This window comes from Bos indicus, chromosome 3 (genome assembly GCF_029378745.1).
Source record: "Bos indicus isolate NIAB-ARS_2022 breed Sahiwal x Tharparkar chromosome 3, NIAB-ARS_B.indTharparkar_mat_pri_1.0, whole genome shotgun sequence".
NCBI classification, from domain to species: Eukaryota; Metazoa; Chordata; class Mammalia; order Artiodactyla; family Bovidae; genus Bos; species Bos indicus.
Genome location: NC_091762.1, coordinates 102594154 through 102617647, shown reverse-complemented (window position 1 = coordinate 102617647; position 23494 = coordinate 102594154). Strand labels below are relative to the sequence as shown.

Below are 23494 nucleotides of genomic sequence, written 5' to 3'. Positions count from 1 at the left end.
TTATTCTACTTGCTCCTCTGTACCAGGTGTGGGCCAGGACTAATCTGTGTCACCTTTTGATTTCAGTGCATTAAAGGTGGGTTCCCGCCTTCCTGCTGCCAGAGGAGGGTCCAGCCCCCTTGAACAGCGTTAATCCAGAGGAGTCATTAATTACAGTCATGGTGTCTGATGTGCGGGGACTTGGCATGTTGCAGAAGACACTAAGACCCCTACAGGCTTTGTGACCTGTCCCTGGTCACTGAGTGCTGGCTGAGCTGGAGCCCAGCATTCCTGCCCTTCAACTGCTTCCTGTTTGCTCTTGTTCAGGTGACTCAGGAAGCCGGAGAATTTATGATCACTTTCCCTTACGGCTACCATGCTGGCTTTAACCATGGCTTCAACTGTGCCGAATCCACCAACTTTGCTACCCGGCGGTGGATCGAGTATGGCAAACAAGCTGTGCTGGTAAGTCCACTGTTTCCTTCATAATAACTGTGTCTAAAAACAGCTGAGCCAGCCAGCCAGCCTTCTTAGGTACACTGGCTGGTGTTTCTTTGAGCTCCTGGAATTGAGAAACAGAGTGGCAGGGAATGTGCAAAAGTACCAGCATCTTGTGTTCACAGAGAATGTTTAAAAACTGGTTTAGATTTGAGTTGTATAAAATGAGGTTTCCGTGCTTGAGTTCGTTGGGCATTAACACTGCACCCACACACGCAGTGCTGTTTCTTGCTCTAGCCGCTCTGGGTGTTCGCCGTCGAGGAGAAATCTGATGGGCTTCCCTTTTACTTTAAGAAAGCAGCAAGGCTGGATGTTTGGCCGGGAGTAGACTTGCTGCCGAGGTCCTGGCCTGAATAGGTGGCAGAGGGAAGGTGGACGTTGACCGTCCCGGGTTTAATGCTGAGCCTTGTCTCTTAACTGTTCTCCACGCACCCTGGCTAGCGTCCCAGTTGACTCGCCCCAGTGGCATGCGTCCTCCAGCCTTTTCTCCTGCTTCCTTTCATGTGTGAAGGCTCTGCATGGACGCGATGCCCTCAGCCTGTGAACCCAAACAGTTCAGCCTGAAACTGTTCTCTTTTTCCATTTGGTGGGAGAAGGTGGGAGAGGGGGGTGGGGGGAGCTGGGGAAGGGTCTCACCTGGAACTGCTCTGGCGCCTTGCGACAGTGCTCCTGCAGGAAGGACATGGTGAAGATCTCCATGGACGTGTTTGTGAGGAAGTTCCAGCCAGAAAGATACAAGCTCTGGAAAGCTGGGAAGGACAGCACCGTCATCGACCACACTCTGCCCACACCAGAAGCAGCTGAGTTTCTTAAGGAGAGTGAACTGGCCCTGAGAGCCCGGAAGGAGGAGGACTGCCCAGAGGAGGAGGAGACGGAGGGGGTGGAGGATGGAGAGGAGGGCGACCTGAAGAGGAGGTAACCCCGCAGCCCCTGGGCCCAGCTGCCTGGGTGGGGTGGGGTCAGGTGGGGTGGAGTAGGGGAGTGTCTGGTAGGTCCCCTCACCTGCTGAGGGGCTGCTTCTGAGCGGGGTGTTTGAGCACAGCTGAGGGAAGGTTCTTGGTGCAGGCTCCAGAATCCTCAGGTATTCAGACCCTTCCTCATGCTGCACGCAGAGGTGATGGCACCTCTCCTTGGGCCATAGTCACCCAGAGGGAGGCTCACATGTCTGTGGGGGTGTGGCTCCCTCAGAGCCAGAGAAGCCCACCTTCTCGCTGCCGCTTGAGGGTTTTTTATAAAGGAGAGAGTGATGCAGGGAATGGGACTGGTGAGGGCAAGGGGCAGTGTCGTCAGTGTCTCAGCCAGAGGACCTGTCCTCAGCAGTTCCCCCCACCTGGGGCTGTGTGGGGAAGAGAGGAGGAACGTTCACGGGGGGACCTGCTGTACGCAGGTGTTCTGCGCATGCTCAGCACAGCTTTTCCCGAGCCTCATGTCGGCTCTGTGAGGCGGGGCGACGACATCCCTAACTGCACTTGATGGAACAGGTTCGGGGCCGTGAGGTCCCCAGTCTTGGGTGGCTCCAGAGTGTGAAGCAGGCTCTGGCGGCTCCTGTCAGGTTGCGTGGGGATGTGTTTGTGTAAGCGGATATACACACTGGCTCTTAAAAAGCGTGTCCTCCTCTTTGCAGCCTGGCCAAGCACCGGATCGGGACAAAGAGGCACCGCGTTTGTCTTGAAATCCCACAGGAGGTGAGTCAGAGCGAGCTCTTCCCCAAGGAGGAGCTGGGCTCCGGACAGTACGACATGGCGGAGTGCCAGGCCGCCCTCTCTCCCGTGAGGCCCACCCACAGCTCCGTGCGCCAAGTCGAGGACAGCCTCACCTTCCCAGGTGAGTTGGTTGTGGTATTTTTTCCCCCACAGCCCTAACTGTTCTGTTCTATGTTGGATGCCACATCACTGCAAGGTCACAGGCATGACATGAGAGAGGTGGGTCTGTGAGCAGATGGTGACCAGGGTGTGGAAAGCGCTCTGGGTGGGGACACCTAGGGTCACGGAGGGACGTGGGGGAAGGCCCACAGCTGTTGAGGGAGCTGGCCATGGTATCCTGTGATTTGAGCAGGGGGCGGGAAGGGGAGGAGACAGGTGTGCCACAGGAGCTTCTCCCTGAGACGTGGGATGAGACAGCATGGGGACTGCCTACCTGCCATCTGAGAGCTTGCTCACTGGGGGCCCGAGGGGCCATTGGTATTTCAGGAAGGGACGGCGTGGTCCAGCACCGTGTTTGAAAGCCTTCCCACGGACGGTTATCAAGGGTAGATTTATCTGGAAGGAGCAGGTGTCAGCCTCGGGTCAGGCCCAGCTTGGGGGACCTCTGCGTGGACAGAATTGCTCCGGGTGTGTGCTGGGAGCCATCAGCACTGTGGGCACAGCTTCTTCCATGGAGCAGACTTCCTGGCCTGGCTCGCTGGGTCTCTGCTGAGCTGAGGGGACTTCTGGGGAAGGGACAGCTGCCGTGTGCTGTGTGCTGGGCTTGGGAAGCAGTAGCATCCTCACATCACAGAGGAGGAAACCAGAGGCCCAGAGAGGCTGAGGCAGCTCGCCCCAGATCGTGCAGGGGACCCCCGTTAACGGTGGAGCCAGAGTTGGAAACCAGGCCTTCCTCAGCACCCATGTTCTTTGGTCTGTGCCCCTCTCTCGGGGTTGAGATGTGCAGGAGGGAGTGGATTCCATCCAACGTGTCTTGTGTTTCAGATTATTCTGACTCCACTGAAGTTAAATTTGAAGAACTTAAAAACGTCAAGCTGGAAGAGGACGACGAGGACGAGGAAGAGGAGCATGAAGCAGCTGTCTTGGACCTTTCTGTGAACCCAGCTTCTCTTGGACGCCTCGTCTTCTCAGGCTCCAAAAAGAAATCGTCTTCCAGCCTGGGCTCCGGTTCTTCACAGGATTCTGTTTCTTCCGATTCTGAAACCAGCGAGCCTCTGTCCTGCCGAGCCCAAGGGCAGACCGGAGTCCTCACTGTGCACAGCTATGCCAGAGGGGATGGCAGGGTCCTTCCAGGAGAGCCGTGCGCCAGGAAGAAAGGGGGCGCCACCCGGAGCATCAGTGAGAGGGAATTGGCCGAGGTATGGGTGCTGGGGTGGGCCACTGGGGGTGGGCTCCTGCAGGGTCCCCAGTGGCAAGAGGAGACCCTCAGGATGGACCTCCAGCCTGCAGTTGTGTCAAGCAAAAGCCAGGTGGCATTGGGTCTCTTTAGTTTGTTTTTTCCTGGGACGGCTTTTTTTTTTCTTCCCTGTTATCTCTATGTGACTATTGCTCCACAGAATGGCTTTGCGGCTTCCCTGGCCACCCTCAGTGGATCTTCAGTTGAGCGGGGCACATGCTCTGACCCTCCTGGCCTTCGTGGCGCAGGGTTAGAGCAGCAGTGTTTGCAGCCTGGCGTTTGAGGGTTGGAATGACGTGGCCTTTCTTACCCTGGGCTGCCCTGGGAGTTTTCCGGCCACTCCCCGTGTTCATCCTCCCCCTCCTAGTATGACACTGCTGCCAGCATCCCTTTGGAGACCAGGATGAATCCCAGAGCCGTCAACAGGGACATGTTTGCTCAGGCTTCCTCCCAGAACATGCTGTTGCCAGAAGCTGTGTTTTCTGTTTGTTCTGTGTAGAAAGGCGCTTGGTGAGTCTGCGTGGGGTACAGCAGGGCCACGTGGGGTACAGCCCAACTCAGGCCTGCCCAGGTGACCTCTCTGTCCAGCCTCATAGCCTGTGGTGAAGTTGCATCTGGGCTGAGGGTTGAGGTGGGGCCACTGGCAGATTGTAGGAGTGAGCACAGAGAAGCTCTCCTCGATTCCCTGTTCCCTTCACCTTTGGAAATTTTGTCGTTTTGAAGTTTTTATTTGCTTTTTAAAAAAACTTTTCATTTTGTTTTGGAGTATAGCCGAATAACAGTCTTGTGATAGTTTCAGCTGGACAGCAGAGCGACTCAGCCATCCGTGTGTATCCATTCTCCTCCGAAGTTTTTATTCCAAAGCATTGTTAAACTATACACAAACAGAAAACTGTCACGAGCCCCCTGTGTGCACACATTATCCCGGTGTGCGTGCATTATCTCTGTGTATTAACATTTGACGTGCTGGCTTTATCTTTTCTTTGCCTGAAGTACTAATGCTTTATCCATATTCAAATTCTCCTAATTTTTCAGCAGTGCGTTTCTGTGGTTAGTTTGCCTCTTGTCTTTAACACCCGTATGATTTTTCTTTCTGTTTTTTCTGCATCTCAGGCTCAGTTTCTGTAGATGCTGTTTCTCCATGTGGAGTCCCCCTTCCCTCTCATGCGTGGTGCAGTCTGGTGAGCCAGTGACCCCCGTGTCTCCTTCCCTGCTTTCCCATTGCCTCTGACCCCCATTCCCTGCTCTCCTGTGGTCACTTCTACAAGCGAGGGCTCTTCCCCTTGGAAAGCAGAGCCCCTTCTGTTCCTCGTGGCAGCATCCCAGTCGCTTCACCAAGCTCTGTGCGCTCTTGTGCATCTTGCTGTCTGCGCAAGCCACACTGTCCTTGTGGACCGTCCTCCTGATGTGCAACCACAGAAGCTGCTAACAATAGCAAGGACGTACTAGAGAGTAAATACTTTACAGCATTGAGGCCATATATTAATATGTATATAGTTATTAATTATATATTATTAATCTTACCATGGAGTCAAGTTTTTTCTAGGGTTGGGTTTTTTTTTTAGGTGGTAGCAGGGCAGTAAATAAATAACAGCCTTTTTTTTTTCTCTCCCAAATTAGGAACCTGTAAAATTGGATACAGGACGTGGGCATATGGAGCTCAGAATGTCACTTTGTCACCAGTTAAAATGGTTGAGGAGAGTGGTTTTTGACCCGTGGCCAAGTAGCCCTGCTGCTTGTTTACCCTCAGAGAGATGACCCGTGTGGTCACAGGCAGCCCTGGTCCGCTCAGGCCCCCCCCAGGGACAGACAAGCCCCAGTCTGTGTCCTTCGGCGTGTTGTGCACACAGGCAGCAGTGCAGTCCCTCTGTGAGAGGCAGATCCCACTGAAGCCAAAGCCAGGACTCCTCCATGGAAACGTGCTGGGAGAGGAGGCTTCTCTCTTAACACGCCTCTCTGTGTGACCCCTGCTCCCAAACCACTGTGTGTCTTCCTGGTTCCTTTTCGCTCGTGTGTGGGCTTCTCGGCTGCAGCCTGAACACCTTTTCTCCTCTCGTCACCTGCCGTCTCTACCACCTTCCCCCTTGACGTGCTGGCGTCTTTGAACTACTTCAGAGTCACTGATACGTCTCGGCTGCTTGACCTCTTTGCTTTACCCTGTAGTGGTTTGTGTGCCTGCTCTGGGCTAGGATGGTACCTTCAAAGGAGCCCGTCGTCGAGGCCAGCAGACAGCTGCGAGCAGGGAGTGCTAGTCCCTGGTGATCTGCGTCGCAGCACACGTGGTGGAAGCGTGCAGCTCGGCCCGGGGTTGGGGTAAGGGGTCAGGGACGGCAGGAGAAGGAGGTTAGCAGGAGTGTGAGTCTGGTGGGGGAGAGGGTTCTCTTTGGAGCTGGGGCTCACGCCAGCTTCAGGGCAGGTTGGGGTCCACAGTGGTTTTGTTGGTCTCAGTGGGACGAGAGGGTCTTGGGAGGTGTGGGTGGAGGGTGTCAGGAGGCCCGTCCTAGACCTCTGCCTGTTCTCTGAGACTCGACTTCAGTGACAGGGCGAGGGGGCAGTGGAAGTTTACCTGACATGTGTTTTTGGAGAGTGAAAATTTCTGTAACATGTCTTTTTCTTTTTTTTTTTTTGATGCACAAAGATACATATGGAGTAATACAGCAAACCACAAATACTCATCACCATCACTGAGATCTAACAGTTAATATTTTGGAAGCCCCATATGCTTCATCTGTCCTTTTAATTTCCTGAAGTATTATATAGCAAGCAAATCATGACATGGATGCCATGCAATTTTCTTCCTGCTTCAATGTGTATCTCTGAAAAATGTGGGTGTGTTTTAATCACCATGCTGTTATTATACCTAACAAAATTACAGAAATTTTCTAGCATCATCTAATACTCAGTTCGCAATCAGTTTCCCCAGTAGTCTAAACAAAATGTATTTGACAGTAGGTTTGTTTGAATCGACATTTAATTAGTCTTACACCTGACATTTGTTTATTATATGTCTTAATTCTGCCTTGATCTAGGGCTGTGCCCTTCTGACCCCCTATCACTGACTCAAGAAACTCCGTCAGTTTCTGGACTGTCTGTGAAGTGTTCTTTTAGCTTTGTGTTGATGTTTCGGAAGATCGTCTTGGAAGCAATGTAAAGGTTTTTTGGGGAAGAAGGAGGCAAAATTAGAAACAGTAGAGATTCTCTTCAAGGTGGGATTATGGATGATTTTCACTTCCTGCGTTTATAAATTGTTTGAATACTTTTATGAATACCATGTTGTTTTTATAATTAAATACTTGAGGACAGGAGGGGAAAAAAAAGGTTTGCAATAGGGAAATCAGTTTGGAACCTGCTTCTTAATCTGAGAGATGGTAAGGACCTGAGCTGTGTGATGGGGGGTGGGGGTCTGGGGCCGCCACTTGGAAGGTAGGAGTGGGAGGGCACCATGCGGTGACCTGGGATTCTGGCTTGTGTTACCGGATGGACAGGGGTGTGTCTGTGTCGGGTGAAAGTCACAGAAAAAGTGAAGGGGAGTTTGTGGCTCGGGACGTGAGTGCAGTCTGGGGCATGCTAAATGCCACCTGCGTGTGCGGCAGGCTGTGGAGATGTGCACACACACGCCCGAGATGGGTAGATGGGGGAATCCTCTCCACCTGGAGGGTGTCGGTGGGTGTGGAAGAGCTCCCCGGTGGGGCGTGGAGAGCAGTTTTCGCAGTGTGGGTAGAGGTGGAAGGCTCGGGAAGGAGAAGGACAATGAGAAGAGAGCGCCAGAGGTTTGGAGAACTAGGAGAGGGTGGTGTGTGCAGAGCCAGGGAGGAGAGCATGGAAGACAGTGGCAGCCTACCGAGTGGGCCTGTGTTGAAGAGGGAGTGATGGAAGATAATGGGGGTGCTCTGACAGGAGCGAGTGCTGTGGTTTCCAGCAGAGGCAGGAGACGAGGGGATGGCTGCAAGAGGGTTTTTAATTGTAATATATGCATGACATAAAATGCCATTCTACTGCTTCTTGGTGCCTCACACTGCTGTCCTGCCGGCACCAGGCTTTGGAGGGGGGAAGAGGCCATTTGTCCAGTAACAGGCCCCTGCTTACGGGGACACGGCCCTTTTCACAGGCCACTAGTCACTTCCCAGCTGCTTCCCTGCCTCCTCTAGTCTCTCTAGCACTTTGCTCCTTGTCTGTGTTGCTGTCTTGGTCTCAGTGCGGTTGTCCCAGGCTAGTGAAGGTGCACTGCTAGGAACCAGGCCCTGGGCCACCTTCAGCCTTGCTTCTTGAGGCATCAATGTGGTCCCCAGGGCTTAGCCCAGGAGCCTCTGTAAACAGGGGTGGAATGAAGGGAAGTGTAGCTCCAGTTAGGAACTGACATGAGGGCTGATTCACTGGGCAGAATGGCGGACTGACAGTCAAGGCTTGGGCAGAAGCTGAGACACTCTGCCCATCCCTGGAGAGGTCCAAGAGCATTGTGTCTATATTTGGAAACAGCTGGGCTTTGGAGAACACCCTGGTGGGCTCCGTCCCCATGCTTTAAGTATCCCTCAAAGTGTTATCTGGCCCGCTTGTCGTTCAGTTTGTGTGCCGCCTCTTGTATCGGGGCCTTGGTGAAAGGGCCCCGGTGACTGGCTGCTGAACCCCCACCACCTGAGTGGTGAGTGGTGCACAGTGATGAGCCTGCTGCAGAAGTTCTTGTCAGTTCAGGCTGCTTTGAAAAAGTGAGTTCCCCGAAGAAGGAGAGAGAACGCTTGGTTCTTCTCTGTACAGAACCAGCCCCATCAGGAACATTGACCTTGACCTGGTTGCTCACATGAAGGGATAAAGGAACTCCGGGAGCCTGGAGCTCCAGCCCCCTTGCTGGCAGGGCCTGGGAGACCCGGCATGCTCTCCGACCCTCTCCTCACCAAGGGCTCCGGGCACAGTGCTCTTCACCTGCTCTTGTCACTGGGTTGCCACTGGCCCTGGCTCATGTGGTTAATTGGTTGAAACAGGGTTTGAGCCCAGTTCTGTTCCTACGGACATTTAGAAATTGGAGTACATTGCAGGGAAAGGCAGAACCGGGAAGAGTATTTAGCCAGAGGCGGTGAAAATGTGGAAGGATGTTCAATATGGATAGATGCGACTGCTTTGGTTAGAGGCAGAGCGATGGTAGCAGGAAGGGCAGCTTTAGACTCTGGCTGGGTCACGTCTCACTGTCTCTGCATCGCCCAGCAGCAGGCATGGTCCTCTGGGCGCATCTCGAGTGTGCAGTAGGCACTTTGGTTAAAGAGGTGTGGACAGAGGCAGCCTCCTTTCCCGGAGCCACATTCTGGTGTTCTTGGTCCTGACCCCTCTGCCTCCTCCAGGAGTGAATGAGAGGCATTTTGCTTGCCTGTAAAATGATTAATCTCCACCTCCTACCGCCATGTGCATTTTCTGTTGCTGCTTTAACAAGGGACACAAATTTAGCATCTTAACTCTAATTTGCCTTCTTCTGGTTCTTCAGTTCAGAAGTCTGAAATGGGCCTCATGGTGCTAAAGGCAAGGTGTCTGCCTTCCTTTCTGGGGGCGTCCTTTTCCTTGCCCTTTCCAGCTTCCACAGGGCGTCCTTATTGCTTGTCCCTGACCCTTTCCTTCCACCTTTGAAGGCAGCAACATCTGGCCAAGTCACAGCACTTTGACCATGACCTCTGCTACCTTCTTCGATTGTTAAGCAGCATTTGAATACATGGGGCCCACCCAGACAATCCAGGATGATGGTCATCTGATTAGCAGTCTAACAGTTCTTTGTCCTGTTAATCTAATGTATTCACAGGGATTCAGACTGTGCATCTTTGGGGGACAAGCTTCTTCACTAGTAAAACCATACTCAAATCCCCTTTCTTAAAATACAATTGAAGGAAATTTCCTTCTCAGCTGTCATCTCATTCCTTCCCTTTATCTTCTCAAAAATTGTGTGATGGCATTCGCTCCCTGGTTCCTTATTGTGTATCTACTGGAGTTTATCTCTAAAATAGTCCTGGCACCTCCCAGTTGCTGAGTCCCTTGGCCACTGCTCTTCTGTAGTCTGGACTGTGGATTTCCCCCTTGAGGAAACCCCCCTTTCCCCAGGATCTCCTTTCTTCTTCTTTCTCCTGTCCTGGAAGGCATGGCCTCCAGTCAGTTTATCTTCCACTGATCATCTCATTCACTTCATCATTTAAGTTCTGAGCCTGATGTCCAGGATTCCTAGATCCACAGGTCTTGCTCTGACTTCCTTTCTGAACTCCCAGGCTGAATTTCTTCTTGCCCCCTCCTGCTGCTGCTAAGTCACTTCAGTCGTGTCCGACTCTGTGCAATCCCATAGACGGCAGCCCACCAGGCTCCCCCATCCCTGGGATTCTCCAGGCAAGAACACTGAAGTTGGTTGCCATTTCCTTCTCCAATGCATGAAAGTGAAAAGTGAAAGTGAAGTCGCTCAGTCGTGTTGGACTCTTAGCGACCCCATGGACTGCAGCCTACTAGGCTCCTCCGTCCATGGGATTTTCCAGGCAAGAGTGCTGGAGGGGGTTGCCATTGCCTTCTCCTTCTTGCCCCCTGGGTATTTCCAAATGAAGGACCCACAGACGGGTTGTGTGTACCATACGGAATGCGTTTAACTTGGCTTGTTAACCACTCCCCTCTCATCCACAGGAGCCTTCTTAGTCTCTCACCTTGGACACCCAGGAGACCCAGGCCAGAAATCCTCACCACCTCTGCTCCGTTTATTCTCACACCTGTACTTCCTGGTCTTTGCCATAACTCACTTTTAGGGTTGTTATCTAAGTAATCTTCATAGTAGGGGGTGCAAGAAGATAATGGAGGAGCAGGAATCAAATAATGGAACTTTATTTTTAATCCTTTCAGTCTGTTTTAAGGTGTGTATAAGTACATTACTATATATAACTCATCAGTAAGTATACACGCATTGGGTGCATATCCCTACATTTTTTATTTTCGTGATTACACTATCAAATAAATTTGGTGGGTATTTCCAGTCTGTTGAGCCGAAGAACACCCTCCTTACGTGACCTCTTACTCACTTAAAAAATGTAAATCAGAAGCAGGGGTCTTGTGGTCAGAATGGAGGCGGGCCTGGAGCCCCAACCTGTTCACTCCAGTGGCAGCTTTCATGGCCCCTTCCTGGTGTACATTTTGGAAGGTGCCGCTTTAGACTGCTGGTGTAGTTCTGGTCTGATGAAGTCTGTGATAGTCTTCATCTCACTTCTCCACATCACCGCATGCCGCCCTGAGCGTCATTGCTTGGGTCAAGCTAGGGAGCACGCCCTAGGGGCGTGTTTTATCGCACCTACCTTCCCCCGCAGGCCTTTGGACTCAGTATGTTTTGGTAAATGTTTGTTAAATGAGTGGGCAAACAGACACTCAATTTAGGGCCCTGTGCTCAGCATTTGGTTTTTTCCTGATGTTTTCAAGTGTGACCCCTACGTCCTGGGGCTCTGTGTAGTGGCACATGGAGTCTGTAGGTCCAGTGTCCCTTCTCCGAGGGGGCGCTGTGATGCTGCCCTTTCTCTGCAGCACTCTAAAGCTCTGGTTTCTGTCACAGTTGCAGAGAGGGCCTCTTCCAGGCCTCAAGTCCTCGTTCAATAGGTTTTGCCATAACCCGTGTCTCCTAAAGTCAGTACAACCAAGTTTTAAACATGTCGATTAGAAGGAAACTCTGATGTGGTATTATTACTGATTGAGTCCTTATACTTTAAACCTACTCAAATTTGCTCTGACATTATGTAAATGCAACATTAAATCAGCCTTTCTTTCTGCAGCAGGCCAGGGTTTCAGAGGCGTGCTCTGTCCTGGCTGGTGTTCTCTGGAGAAGAGGGACAAAAAGTGTCAGCTAGAGCTGAGGTCTTGAAGGTGCAGGGGAAGTGGGCTGTTTTCTTTTTAATGGGTCGGCTACTCCTCTCTGCTTTGCTTGTGCTCGGGCCTTTCAAACCTAGATGGCTCAGGTGCCCAGCACTTTACAACAGCTGCTGCTGGCCTTCTTGTCCAAGGAACGGGGCCTCCAGTGCCTGTCTGGGCTCTCAGACACAGCCTCGTGTCAGTGAGCTTAAGGGAGGGGCGCGGCTCTTTAGAGCTGGAGCAGGTTTGTTTTAGGTACGTTTGTTTCACCCTGTTTCTGAGATCCACACTTACTAAATCCAAAAATGGTTTACACAATCCTGGTTTGGCTGATTTGCATGACACTTGTCACTTTAGCTTTTTCTAAGACAGGTGTTTTCCATGTTTGGTTTTATATTTGTTCCTTTGAGTCTCTCTGCCCTGCTCTTTCCTTTGGTTTCCACTGTAAGACTGACTTCTGCTGTGTCCCCAAGTGGCGGGAAGGCCAACTTGATTTCTTCTTGTGGTTTGCCCAGGTTGCGGATGAATATATGTTTTCCCTGGAAGAGAGTAAGAAGTCCAAGGGCCGCCGTCAGCCCTTAAGCAAGCTCCCCCGCCACCACCCGCTCGTGTTGCAGGACTGCGTCAGCGATGATGGTAAGTGGTAGTTTCACTCATCTCCAGAGGAAAGGCTCTCAGCACATCAGGACCTCCTCCAGGACCTCGGGAAGCCACGCGGAGGGCCGGGGTGGACCTGTGGCTTAGCTGTTCCCCCCAGGTATTCCGTGCAGAGGGCTGGATTTCAGGGTATCAGACTTATTCTCAGATTTCACTATAGGTTCGGGTGTCTTGGAATTTGCCTATTGCGGGATCGTAACACGCAGATTCTTCCTTTGCTTCTCTTAGGAAGGAGTGGCTGATTGTTCAGGGGAGCAGGTTCTGTCACTGATGCCAAGGGCCCTGTGCTGGATGTGTGGAGACATAGATTAAGCTAAGATATGTCCATGCCCTCAGGAAGCCCACGGGGTAGTTGACTGATCTAAAGGGAGGAGGTGGTGATCCAGGCGGAGGGGACAGTGCGAGTAACTAACCCTGGTGTGAAGACAGGCAGGGAGGTATATTCAGAGGAGCCAGCCCACTGTGGCTGGGTTTTCAGAGCCAAGCCAGGGCGTGGAGGAGGAGGAGGAGGAGGAATGAGGTAGTTGTGAGCTACTTCTCAGGAGTGAAGAATTTGCCTTGGGTGCTCTGAGCCCTGGAAGTGTTTCGCCAGAGGAGGGGCTTGGCCTGATATGCATTAGAAAGATTGTTCCTAATGATTGTGTTTAGAAGGAGCAGAGGGCTTTTGTCGCAGCCTCTGTGAGGTCCAGGGGTCTGAACTAGGAATATGGAGAGGACCTGGTGACCCCATGGGGAGGATAGAGCCTGCGGGTTGGACGTGGCGCTGTGCGGTTGGTGGGACGGGGAAGCCTGAGCTGAGTGCCTCCCTAGGTTCTAGAGTTGGTTGGGTTTGGAGACCTATGTTCAGTGTTTAGGGAAGATGTAGACCGTGGAGGGTGGAGTGGGTATTTATATCTTTATTAAGGGGGGCCACTCAGGGAGGGGGCGTAGAGGCTGGGGTTGGGAGGACTGAGGAAGAAGAGGCAGTGAAGGAGACGGGAGTAGGCAGGGATGCACTGGAGGAGACTTGCAGCCCAGAGCGTGATAGCCATCAGTACAGCGTGGCCTCCTGTGCTGCCCGGAGCTGGCAGAGCCTCCGAGGTCCGCAGTGACTAGGCCCCTTGTTACTGTTGCCTGGTGCCCCCTCCTTCCCTGTCCTGTCCTTGCCCACGCCCGGGGCTGGGTGGGAAGGCCCAGAGGCTCCTCAGTCAGCCCTTCCCCCTGCTCCACAAGCCCCATGTTCCCTCTCTGCTGTGATGTTGACGCCCACCTTTGCTCTTCTCCTTTGATAGAGGATCACGGTGAGCTGGGTGGGGAAAGCCTCTCGAGAGCACGATTTAGAGTCTCAGAAGTCCTCTGTGGTCTTTCTGCAGCCCTGGTGGGGGCTTCAGGACCTCTAGGTTGGCAACAGCCTCACTTCTGATTTTTCCCCAGTGCGCTAAAGCAGTGCAGACTAAAGAAAACTGGGAAAGCTGGAAAAGCTGGAAAGATAACTCTACAGAGAGGACCGCTCTGAACACTTCAGTGTGTCACTGTTCCGACTGTCCTAGTCAGGTGTTAAATTACGTCCACGTGTGTCTTTTTCTGATAATGTGAATGAGATCATGATATACACCTCTCTAACTTTTTATGTTTAAAAAACTAAATGTAGAGAAATTGAAGGAGTAAGAACACTGTGTTGCCATAATTGCTTTGTCTCTCCCTGTACGTTGTTTGGGCTCCCCGGGGGATACGGGTGGTGAAGAACCTGCCTGCCAGTGCAGGAGACGCAAGAGACCCCTGGGTCAGCGAGATCCCCTGGAGGAGGGCATGGGAACCCATTCCAGTATTCTTGCCTGGAGAGAATTCCTTGAACAGAGGAGCCTGCTGGGCTATAGTCCATATAGTCTATATAGACTCACAAAGAGTTGGACACAACTGAAGCGACTCCCCATGCACGCCTGCGTTGTTTACCTATGGGCATACATATCTGCTGTGTCATTTGAAAGTAAGATGTAATTATCAAGTCTTTTCATTTAAAGTGAACCAACAGGCATCTTCTACGTAGGATCATCTCCTGTGTAAACACTTGACCTCCGAAAGTCAGGAGTAACTTCATAATACCCTCTGATTCTCAGTCCATAGTCATCTTTCCCTGCTCATCCTAAAAATGTGTTCTTTCCTCTAAACCAGTATGAACCAAACTAGGGTCATACATTGCATTTAGGAGTTTCTTCAGTCTCTTAGTCTCGCACACCCTTCTCTCCACTTAAAACTTTTTTTTTTTAGTTGAGGCATTTAGTGAAGCGCATAGTGAGTGCCTAAACTGTACAGCCTAATGAGGTTTTATCTAGGAAAGCTGTGAAATTTTGGTTCCTACAGTTTTCACTAAACTATTGAACTTTTTCATCGTTTATTCAGTATTCACAAGTAGAGTGGCTCTTGGCCGCTTTTGGTTGTGTAAGCACAGCAAGTGTGTGTGTGGTCATTTTTCTCTGGTGATTGTGAGTGGTCTCTTTCTGTTTCTCTGTTCCTGTCTCGATCACTCTTGTTCTGACTAGGATATGGAAAACGTGTGCTTGGATTTTGGCACTATGTCTCCTGTTTAGGCCTGATTGATGGAGCTTGTAGGGGTTGATTTTAACTGCAGTCCATTACGGTCGCCTTCACTGAGATCACATGCATGGCAGCTGCCAGATCCCTTTGGATTAAACTTGATTGAAGGTGGAGGAGATAACCGTTTGTCTGCACTGAGCTTGAGTTGCAAGGAATAAACAGATAAATGGGTAGCTTGTGTCTATGTTCCAGAGCTTTCCTTGGGCTGCTCAACATAGGTCTCCAGGGTCTCTTGGAAGGCAGTCCTGTCTGGAAAAAAGTGAGGAGGTCATTGGAGGAGTTGTAGCCACAGATCGCAGGGCTCCCTATAACACCATCCAAATTCTGGCGGAGTCCTTTGAAAATCACCCCTGCCCTTGGCCTTTGTCACCCACAGGTTCTCGGGTTAGTCCCGACCTGGAACCGGAAGGTCCCAGCTTGAGCTGAGCTCTTCGGCTCTCCAGGCGGAGCCACAGAGCAAGGCTGGTGCTGCCTGCCTGACTCACACCTCTGCTTCCTCCTGTAGAGCTACCAGAACAGCTGACCCCCGAGGAGGAGGCTGAGGAGACAGAGGCCTGGGCCAAGCCCCTGAGCCAGCTCTGGCAGAACCGACCTCCAAATTTTGAGGCTGAGAAAGAGTTCAACGAGGCCATGGCCCAGCAGGCCCCTCATTGCGCTGTCTGCATGATCTTTCAGACTTACCATCAGGTAAGCCCTCGTATCCCCTCTGTTTACCCAGTGCCAGCACTCAGGACAGCTAGCTTTAATGGTGGGGACATAGTTTGGGAAGGGTGTGTTTTTGCCCCATCCGCCTGCTGGATGGAAAGGCTTCACCAGGCAGGTGAGCATGTGGGTTTCACTTGAGCATGCTCTGGGGAAGAGCAGAGGGTGTGGCTTGGGCTCTGGGGGATTCCCGGCTCCCTTTGGCACTCAACACTGTTTGCTGAGGAATCTGCTCTTTCTAGTAAGTGGTACTTCCTTCTAGGTAGTTTGTCGTCCTGGCCAGTCTGAAGAACTGGGGATTCTTTAAATCAGATCCTCCAGCGTTGTCTCTGTTCTTCCTTGCCCATAGCCACTGTGGATGTTGGCAGCAGTGGAAAGGCACTTGGGAGGGGCAAGAGTAGGGGCTTTGCGGGAGGAAGAGGGATGGGAAAGCACCCTGGCTGAGCCCAGCCGTGCCCCTCCCACTCGTGGGGCATTTGATGCCTCCACCATCATGGGTCTCTTTGAGTCTAGCTCTTGGAGGCCAAAAGGGCACCCACAGCAGCCCGTGCCAGAGGACCAGCTCAGTCTCAGCTGGGACCCACACAGGACAGCACGTAGGGAGCCAGTCCCGTGTGCTAGTTGGAGTGGCGTGGCTGTCCCTGAGCCGGGCAGGGGCCCCAGGTTCATGTTTGCCAAAGAATGAAACTTCAGACCCATGTACTTTGAGTTAGTAACTCATTCTTTCTTTCCAGTGACCAAAAAGCGAGCCCAAAAGTTCACTACGTGTCCTTGACTGGGCGGGAAGCAGGCAGATGTCCTGGCTATTTATCTGTCGAGCGGGGCTCAGCGTTCCATGAATGGCACAGGCTTGGGGTTGACATGTTTCTGGGCCCCATCTTTGGAACAGGGGGTGTATGTGCCATCCAGTGGCAGAGCCCGCAGATCCTCGCAGTCAGGCTCTTTGCCAAGGGAAGGACACGGACACAGTGTTCTTCCCGAAGGGGCTCCAAGCCAGGAACAGCATGTGGGGCTCCAACCATGTGACAGAGCTGCAGCTCAGGTGACTGCTGACATGGCCTCGAGAAGAATCTGTGCTGGCCCGGGGGAGCACCTGCCCTGGGGCCTCTCTCTGGGTGGGGTGCCGTGCCATGCAGCACAGAGGGAGGCCCCTAAGAACAGCCTCGCCAGCCTCTCAGTGCATTTTATTACCGTCTGGTTGGGAAAGATTGAAGTCCCAGTTGCCTATTACCTCTCTTCCTCTTCCCGGTTGTCCCCGGGGGCCTTTGTTTGATGCTGCTGTGAGAAATTGAATTTGAGTCATTAGAGGTAACTTCAATTAGCAGCTCTGGGATAATGGCTGTGCACCTGGGAGCCGTAGCCGGCCCCGTCAGGAAGAGAGCAGCTTTCTGCTGACAGAGCAGGTGGGGAGTGCAGGACCCAGGTCGGGTCCCTGAGGTGTGCGCTTGCCCCCTCCTTAGGTGGAGTTTGGAGGTTTTGGTCAGAGCTGTGGCAGCGCTCCAGATTTGGCCCCCCAGACGCAGAGGACCAAGCCATTGATTCCAGAAATGTGCTTCACCTCGACTGGCTGCAGCACGGACATCAACCTGTCCACCCCTTACCTGGAGGAGGACGGCACCAGCCTCCTGGTGTCCTGCAAGAAGTGCAGCGTCCGGGTCCACGCCAGTGAGTGCCTCACCTCTTCTCTGCATGCAGTCTCAGGGCAAGGGCATCTGATCAAGTCCTTCCACCTCTCAGTCTCCCGACAGCCTCCCAGCTCCCCACCCCACTGCCCCCCCAGTGCAAAGATTGGAGTGGTCAGATCGGGTCTGTGACTTGGGTCTGTGCTCGTACTGTCCACCCTGGGCTGTCCCCCTGGTTGCAGATATGTGGAGGGGACTAGTCCCTGCTGGTCACTGGGTGTTGGTACCAATGAATCTGGTTTCTGACTTTTTGAGACTTTGGTCCATACCGTATGGCTGATTTGTGGGGGCCATGGCACTAGAATTCAGGGGTCTCTGTAAGATTTGCTTGTCGCTTTGGGAAAGGGTATTTGGAGAGGAGCTGCAGGTCTGCCTTCTGACTCTGGGTTTAATTTTCTCACCTCGGTGTCCCTGTTAGGTTGCTACGGGGTACCCCCTGCAAAGGCTTCTGAAGACTGGATGTGTTCTCGGTGTTCAGCCAATGCCCTGGAAGAGGTGAGCGCATCCATGCTGTCGCTGTCTCCCCGTGAGACGCTCTTGCTCAGGGCCACTGTGTTTCATGTGGACCCTGCCCCAGCGGTCTGAGCAAGACCTGGTACACAGTGATGTGAGAGTGTTGTCAGAATAAACCCCTCCGCCGTGAGCGCGCTTGCTGCCCATCTGCAGCGGGGCCTGATGGCGTCTGGAAGCTGTTTGCCCCATTGTGTCAGGACCGAGTAGAGGTCCTCTGGTGAACAGACCACTGCCCCCTGTAAAGAATTGAGCCATCAGGGCAGAGCATCAGAACAGGGCTCAGATGTTCATTTTGTGCCTTTCTCTTTATTCTTCACTCCTCTCTGGAACCTGGCAGTACCCGCATAGGAGGCAGGCAGAGCCCTGTAATGCCCGCAGCCTAAGCAGGGTATCATTCATGACTTTCAGTTGTTATTATTAACAGGGAAGACAATTAGGTTAAGTCAGGCGAATAATTGGTGCACTTTAGCCCCGAGTGGCCTCCCTGTCTTCCTGCAGGGGAGTCCTGGTTCCGGGGGCTGTGCAGGCGAGGCCTCCCATGCTTTCTCATGTGAAGGCTACAGTTGCCTGAAGGAAGTCACTAGGAGAACAGATTGGATGTTAATAATTCGGTGGTGACCACTCCTCCTCCCCTGCTTCTTGGCAGGACTGCTGTTTGTGCTCATTACGAGGAGGAGCCCTGCAGAGAGCCAACGATGACAGGTGAGTTTTCTGAGCTCTGAAGCCGTGTGCAGGCGTGCCGCCAGGGTAGGGGCTGTCATCCACATGACTGATGATGACTTGGGAAGCACACTGTTTGGGGCTGAAATAGCATCTCCAAGACCAATTTTAAAGATGGGAAGCCAGGCAGTCCAGAGCTTCCCCTTGGAGGCAGCATTGTAAGTTACACCCTTCTGGAGAAGCTAAGATGGACTCATGAGGGTGTGAAGACCCCGTGAAGATGATGCCGGGGCTTCATGGTGGACAGGGGACCTGACGGGTTAGATGTGGGGCTGGTGCAGAGGTGGCCGTGGCTGTGGGCTGTGAGCCCTTCCCAAAGCAGACTCTCTGGCTGTCGGGAATGAGGGCGCATGTCCTTCAGGAGGGTGTTGGGACATTGAGGAAGCCCAGCTACGCCTACCCACTCGTCAGCCAAACCCATAGAGGGTTCTGTTCCTCAGTCCAGAGCTGGGCTTCTCTGCTGCCAGCAGGTCACTTTCAGTCAGCTGAATATTTTAAGTCTTTATTGAATCTGTTGCAGTGTTGCTTCTGTCTTTTTGTTTTGGTTCTTTTGAGTGCTGGTCATGTGGGATCTTAGTGGGGTCTTAGCTCCCCATCCAGGGATCAGACCCACACCCCCTTGCGTTGGAAGGCGAAGTCTTAACCACAGGACCACCGGGGAAGTTCTGTGAGCCAAGTTTTTGTGCTTGGTCCCGGCTTAGTGGTTCTGGGGTAGAAATGTCAGGTGAATGAGGTTTTTGCTCTGAGGCCTGGCTGCCTAGGGGAGAGTACTCACAGGTCGATGGGGAAACAGCAGGGAGGACCCTGCTTCCAGCTGAAATCCTTAGCGCACACACCACCAAGCCTCTTGCCTCGCAGGCATCCCCTTCATGCTGCTCTGCTCACTCCTTCCACTGCTCTGGAGCACTTGCTGCCCTGACTGGAGGGCACTGTGTTCCTTACAGTCGCCAGAGTGCTGTTTAAGTCCTCCTTTTCTTTGAGTGGAAATGGCTCTGCTTGCACCTCCCACCTTCGCCATATAATCCTTGGTCTGCCCTGCGGAGCTGTGCAGAAACAGACCTGTCCCCACTCACACACTGCAGGTGGCCCCACGTGGCCCCTACACCGTCTTCTCGTATGTAGGTTTTCACCTGGCCTGATCCTGAGAGCACTCACCATCTTAGTGGAGCCTGTCTAGGTGCGTGTTAGTTTCTCCAGCTGTCCCAAACTTTAATTCTCTGAGGGTGTCCATTGAACACACCTCTCAGAGTAAATGGGGCTGGACAGAAACGAAAGAGTGATTCTGAGGTGGACGAAGGGAGCAGAAGGGAGAGGTCATTTTGGCCCTGGGAAAGGTTTGGGCAAAGGCGTGGAGGGGAGGGCTGGGCTTACTGGCAGATTGGGGCCCATTTGGAGATATTTTGAGGAAGCGCCCAGGTTCTCCAATTAAAGACATCTGTAGGGAGTTCTCTAATTTATTTTCACTTTCTAAACCACACCCCCAGTTAGCTGTGGCTCTGTGTATTTAGCAGCAGGCTGTGAGTGGTGTAAACAGTGTGATGCTGTGCTGACCTGGGACTGTGTGGTGGGGACCTTTTCCCACTTAGTGTGGGAGACACTTCTGGTCTTAACTCTCTGGGTCTGAGGACCTTGCTGGGAACTTCAGGGGTCACAGTGGCAGAGGGAGGAAGCACCACAGTCAGGCCCACATCAGAAGAGGCCATGCTCTTCAAAAGTGGCAGTTGAATTTTTGTTCTCTGTATCTTTTTGTCCAGAGTTTGCCCCAGCTGTGCACGTGCACATTTATTTTTAGTCCTGTACAGTTCCTTTGTATTTTGTTACTTGAGGAGAAATTTGTCCAGGTAGAAGCATTGCAGCATTGTTGCAGAGGGTCCCAGGTCCCAGTCTGTCTCATCCCCCTTGCCCTCCACCCCCACCTCTATACTCTAATTCTAAGAGGTCAAAGGTCTCTTCTTCTGAAGCTTCTTATGCTGGACAGGGGCTGCAGACCATTGCCTACACTTCGCTGACTGTTCCAAGGACCTGTAGGGACCTGGGCCACTCTCTCCCAGAATGGGTTGAACTCTTTGAGCCATCCTGAAGCCTTACTTCGAACTGTTGGAACCTAGAAGACACAAACTTAACCAAAAGGTTAAACAGGGCTAAAAAGGAGAACCGTGATAGCCATTTAGCCATTTGAAGAGCCCGGAGCAAAAACAGGGTGTTGGGAACAAAAGCAGGTACTGAACATGCACCCTGGACTCAGCACCACCAGAGGGGTGGGCACACCATCTACCCTTCTGGCCCGACCCCTAGACACGTGTTACTCTCATCCTATATAAGTCACAAGCTTGCCTCCCCACCCTGCAGGGAGCAGGCAAGCAAGGCAACTTGTTCTTTGTTCTTGCTCCCCCTTGCTACAGCAGGGCCTCTATAAGCCTTGCCTGGGGGAAAAAACCAAAAACAAAGAAGAGAAAGCCATAGGGTCTGAGGGGACTGAAGTGGCCTTTGCCTTTTGGCAGATGGGTCCATGTCTCATGTGCGGTGGCGATTCTGGAAGCAAGATTTGTCAACATTGCAGAAAGAAGTCCAGTGGATGTGAGCAAAATTCCCCTGCCCCGCTTCAAACTGGTAAGGAGAGAGAGATGAGCATGTGACTGTGCATCCTTTCTCTGTTTCCAAGGCTCTGGGTAGAGGGGAACATAGCACTTATGAGGGCATCCCCTGGCTGGTCTTGTGCCCCTTGGTTTTGGGCGTGATTTAACAGTTCTCACCCTGTGGTTAAAACTACTTAATGAGGATGTCTGTTATCAGATATGAGATTAACAGAGGGTGTATGCACCCTCGTGTTTTGGGAAGCAGGTGGGCTCTTGCGTGTATGGCTCTGTGCATTTGGGGGAGCAGTAGAGGAGACCGTCCCAGTTTCTGCAATATTTGGCCTACTTCCCCTGTGTTGTAGAAATGTGTCTTCTGTAAGAAACGGAGGAAAAGAACTGCCGGCTGCTGTGTGCAGTGTTCTCACGGCCGTTGCCCAACTGCCTTCCACGTGAGCTGCGCTCAGGCTGCAGGCGTGATGATGCAGCCAGACGACTGGCCTTTCGTTGTCTTCATCACCTGCTTCCGGCACAAGATCCCTAATTTGGAGGTGAGGGGGCTGCCATTCTGGAATCCGCTTGACCGTTTTTCCTGAGTCATTTTCTCTGCAGGCTGTTCATTTGTTGTGTCAGCAAGTTACTTCCTTAAGCACTATGCTTCTCAGAAATGCTAATGAGTGTGGAATTAGGAGGTGACCCCTGTCCATCTCTGCTTCCTGCCCTGTATTTCCTAATCCTGGGGTATCAACTGCCTTGTGGTTGATTCCTTGTTTGCCTCTCCTCCTGGATAAACTCCTTGAGGGTCCGTGTCTTGTTAATCTGGGTGTCAGGGACATTGCAGAAGCTCTGTAAATATCGTGAATTTACGGGAAGAGTAGTATACCATGAGCCCTACATGGCACTGATTTTCTCTAAGTAGTGAAGCTTAGTGAAAGCTGCATGAAAAGGTTTGGATTAAAGGTGGCATTGATGTGGGTCTTAAATAATAAAGGGGAATTATGAGCAGGATGCAGTTCAAGTCTTCAGAAACAGAATGAGCGAGCCTCAGGAGGAGGAACGTGTAAGACTGGGTTCTGGGAACCTGGTGGGGGTTGGTACTGGAAAGGCAGGCAGTGCCAGAGGAGGAAGGCCCTGGGCTGCCACGTTCAGTTAGGAGTCTGACCTTTCTTCCATTAGGAGCAGGGAACTTGATCAGTATTATGACTTCGAGCTATATTTTTTAAAACCATTCTGGTTTGAAGAAAAGATTGAAGGAATACGAATTTGAGGCCAGGAGACCAGTTAGCCTAGGTGAGAAGTTGAGGTCTGAAGTGGGAACACAGAGGCAGAGCTTTAGGATCACAACCAGCGCTGGATCCCACAGTGGGTGGAACTGATGGGTCTGTTGACTGCCATGGGGAGAGGAAGAGGGAGGTGAGCGAGTGTGGATTCCATCCTTAAAGATGGAAGGGATGCTAATACGATATTAACTACGTTCAGGAGCTGAGATGGGCCAGGGCTGTTTTGTAGGGGAAAGTGGGGGAGATAGAAAACAAGGGAAGGACCTGTAGACTTTGATATTGCTGGAACATTCTGGCTGAGGTACCAGGAGGCAGTTGGATTCACTGGATGAAAATTTGGATATTATCAGCATTTAACAGGATAGTTAAAGCTAATTCCTATTAGAAACTGGGCTCTGGAGATTCCTAATAGAAGGAACAGATGGTAGAGCAGGAAGCAGGGAAAGCAGCTGAGAAGCAGAGAGAGACATGGAGAGAAGCAGAGCAGCAGGGGGCTCAGGAGGGCCTCATGCTGTCGGGGTGGCAGCGCTGTGTGCACCCCACCTTGGGGCTCCAGGGGCAGTCAGGACAGGAGCCATTGTGCCTTCCGTGAGGTGCAGTCTAGTAGAGGGGACGCCCATGAAGACTTGTCAGCAGTGTGGTAAAGAACAGTCATAAAAGGAAGGACACAATAGAGCACCAGCGCAGAGGACAAACTGTCCCCTTACCGTTTGGCTCTTGGAAAAGGCCTTGGCTGACTGGCTCTTTCTTCTTCTCCTTTAGTTACTTACTTATTTGGCTGCCTTGAGTCTTAGTTGCAGGACATGATTTTCATTGTTCGTTGCAGCCCAGACTTGGTAGTTGTGGCTCGCAAGCTTAGTTGCTCTGTGGCATATGGCATGCTTAGTTCCCTGACCAGGGATCGAACCCACATCCCCTGCACTGCAAGGCGGATTCTTAACCACTGGACCACCAGGGAAGTCCCTGGATCCTCCGCTTTCGTAAATATATTCTACTGAGTGCAAGAGGTGGTTGGGGGTGGGTTGGGAGCTTAGGAAGAAGGGAAAATAGTCAATGAGGAATAAAAGCCTGAGGTACTTTTGGTGAGGGGGTAGGAGTTTTGTTTTGGAACAGGATTGTGATGTGGTGGTGATTATTATCCCCCCGCCCATCCACACACCCTCACATTGGCAGCTGTAGATGGCTGGTACTATAAGGAAAGGTGGGTACTGTTGAGTATTTCTTTTACTAATTCATTCTTCACCCACGTACTGGGCATGTCTGACAGTTATTTGTGTTTTGTTTTGTTTTAACTTTATTTATTTTGGTCGGGCAGCTTGTGGGATGTTAGTTCCCTGACCAGGGATTGAACTTAGGGAACCTCAACCGCTGGAGAGCG

At 52.1% G+C, this 23494-nt stretch overlaps 1 protein-coding gene across 5 annotated transcripts in view; it reads left to right on the top strand.

Annotated features, from left to right (window-relative positions):
* KDM4A (lysine demethylase 4A) overlaps positions 1-23494 on the top strand; it is a 40423-nt gene that overhangs the window by 10458 nt on the left and 6471 nt on the right. For 3 of the 5 annotated variants that reach the window (XM_019957654.2, XM_019957652.2, XM_019957653.2), the window contains exons 8-18: positions 307-444; positions 1142-1392; positions 2102-2301; positions 3165-3538; positions 11931-12051; positions 15152-15333; positions 16809-17013; positions 17449-17525; positions 18190-18245; positions 20765-20873; positions 21202-21387. In XM_019957654.2, coding sequence (XP_019813213.2) covers positions 307-444; positions 1142-1392; positions 2102-2301; positions 3165-3538; positions 11931-12051; positions 15152-15333; positions 16809-17013; positions 17449-17525; positions 18190-18245; positions 20765-20873; positions 21202-21387 — 1899 coding nt within the window. Of the gene's footprint in view, positions 1-306; positions 445-1141; positions 1393-2101; positions 2302-3164; positions 3539-11930; positions 12052-15151; positions 15334-16808; positions 17014-17448; positions 17526-18189; positions 18246-20241; positions 20715-20764; positions 20874-21201; positions 21388-23494 lie in introns of those variants that run through there. The other 2 variants (XM_070786690.1, XR_002180397.2) reach the window with 2 other exon arrangements.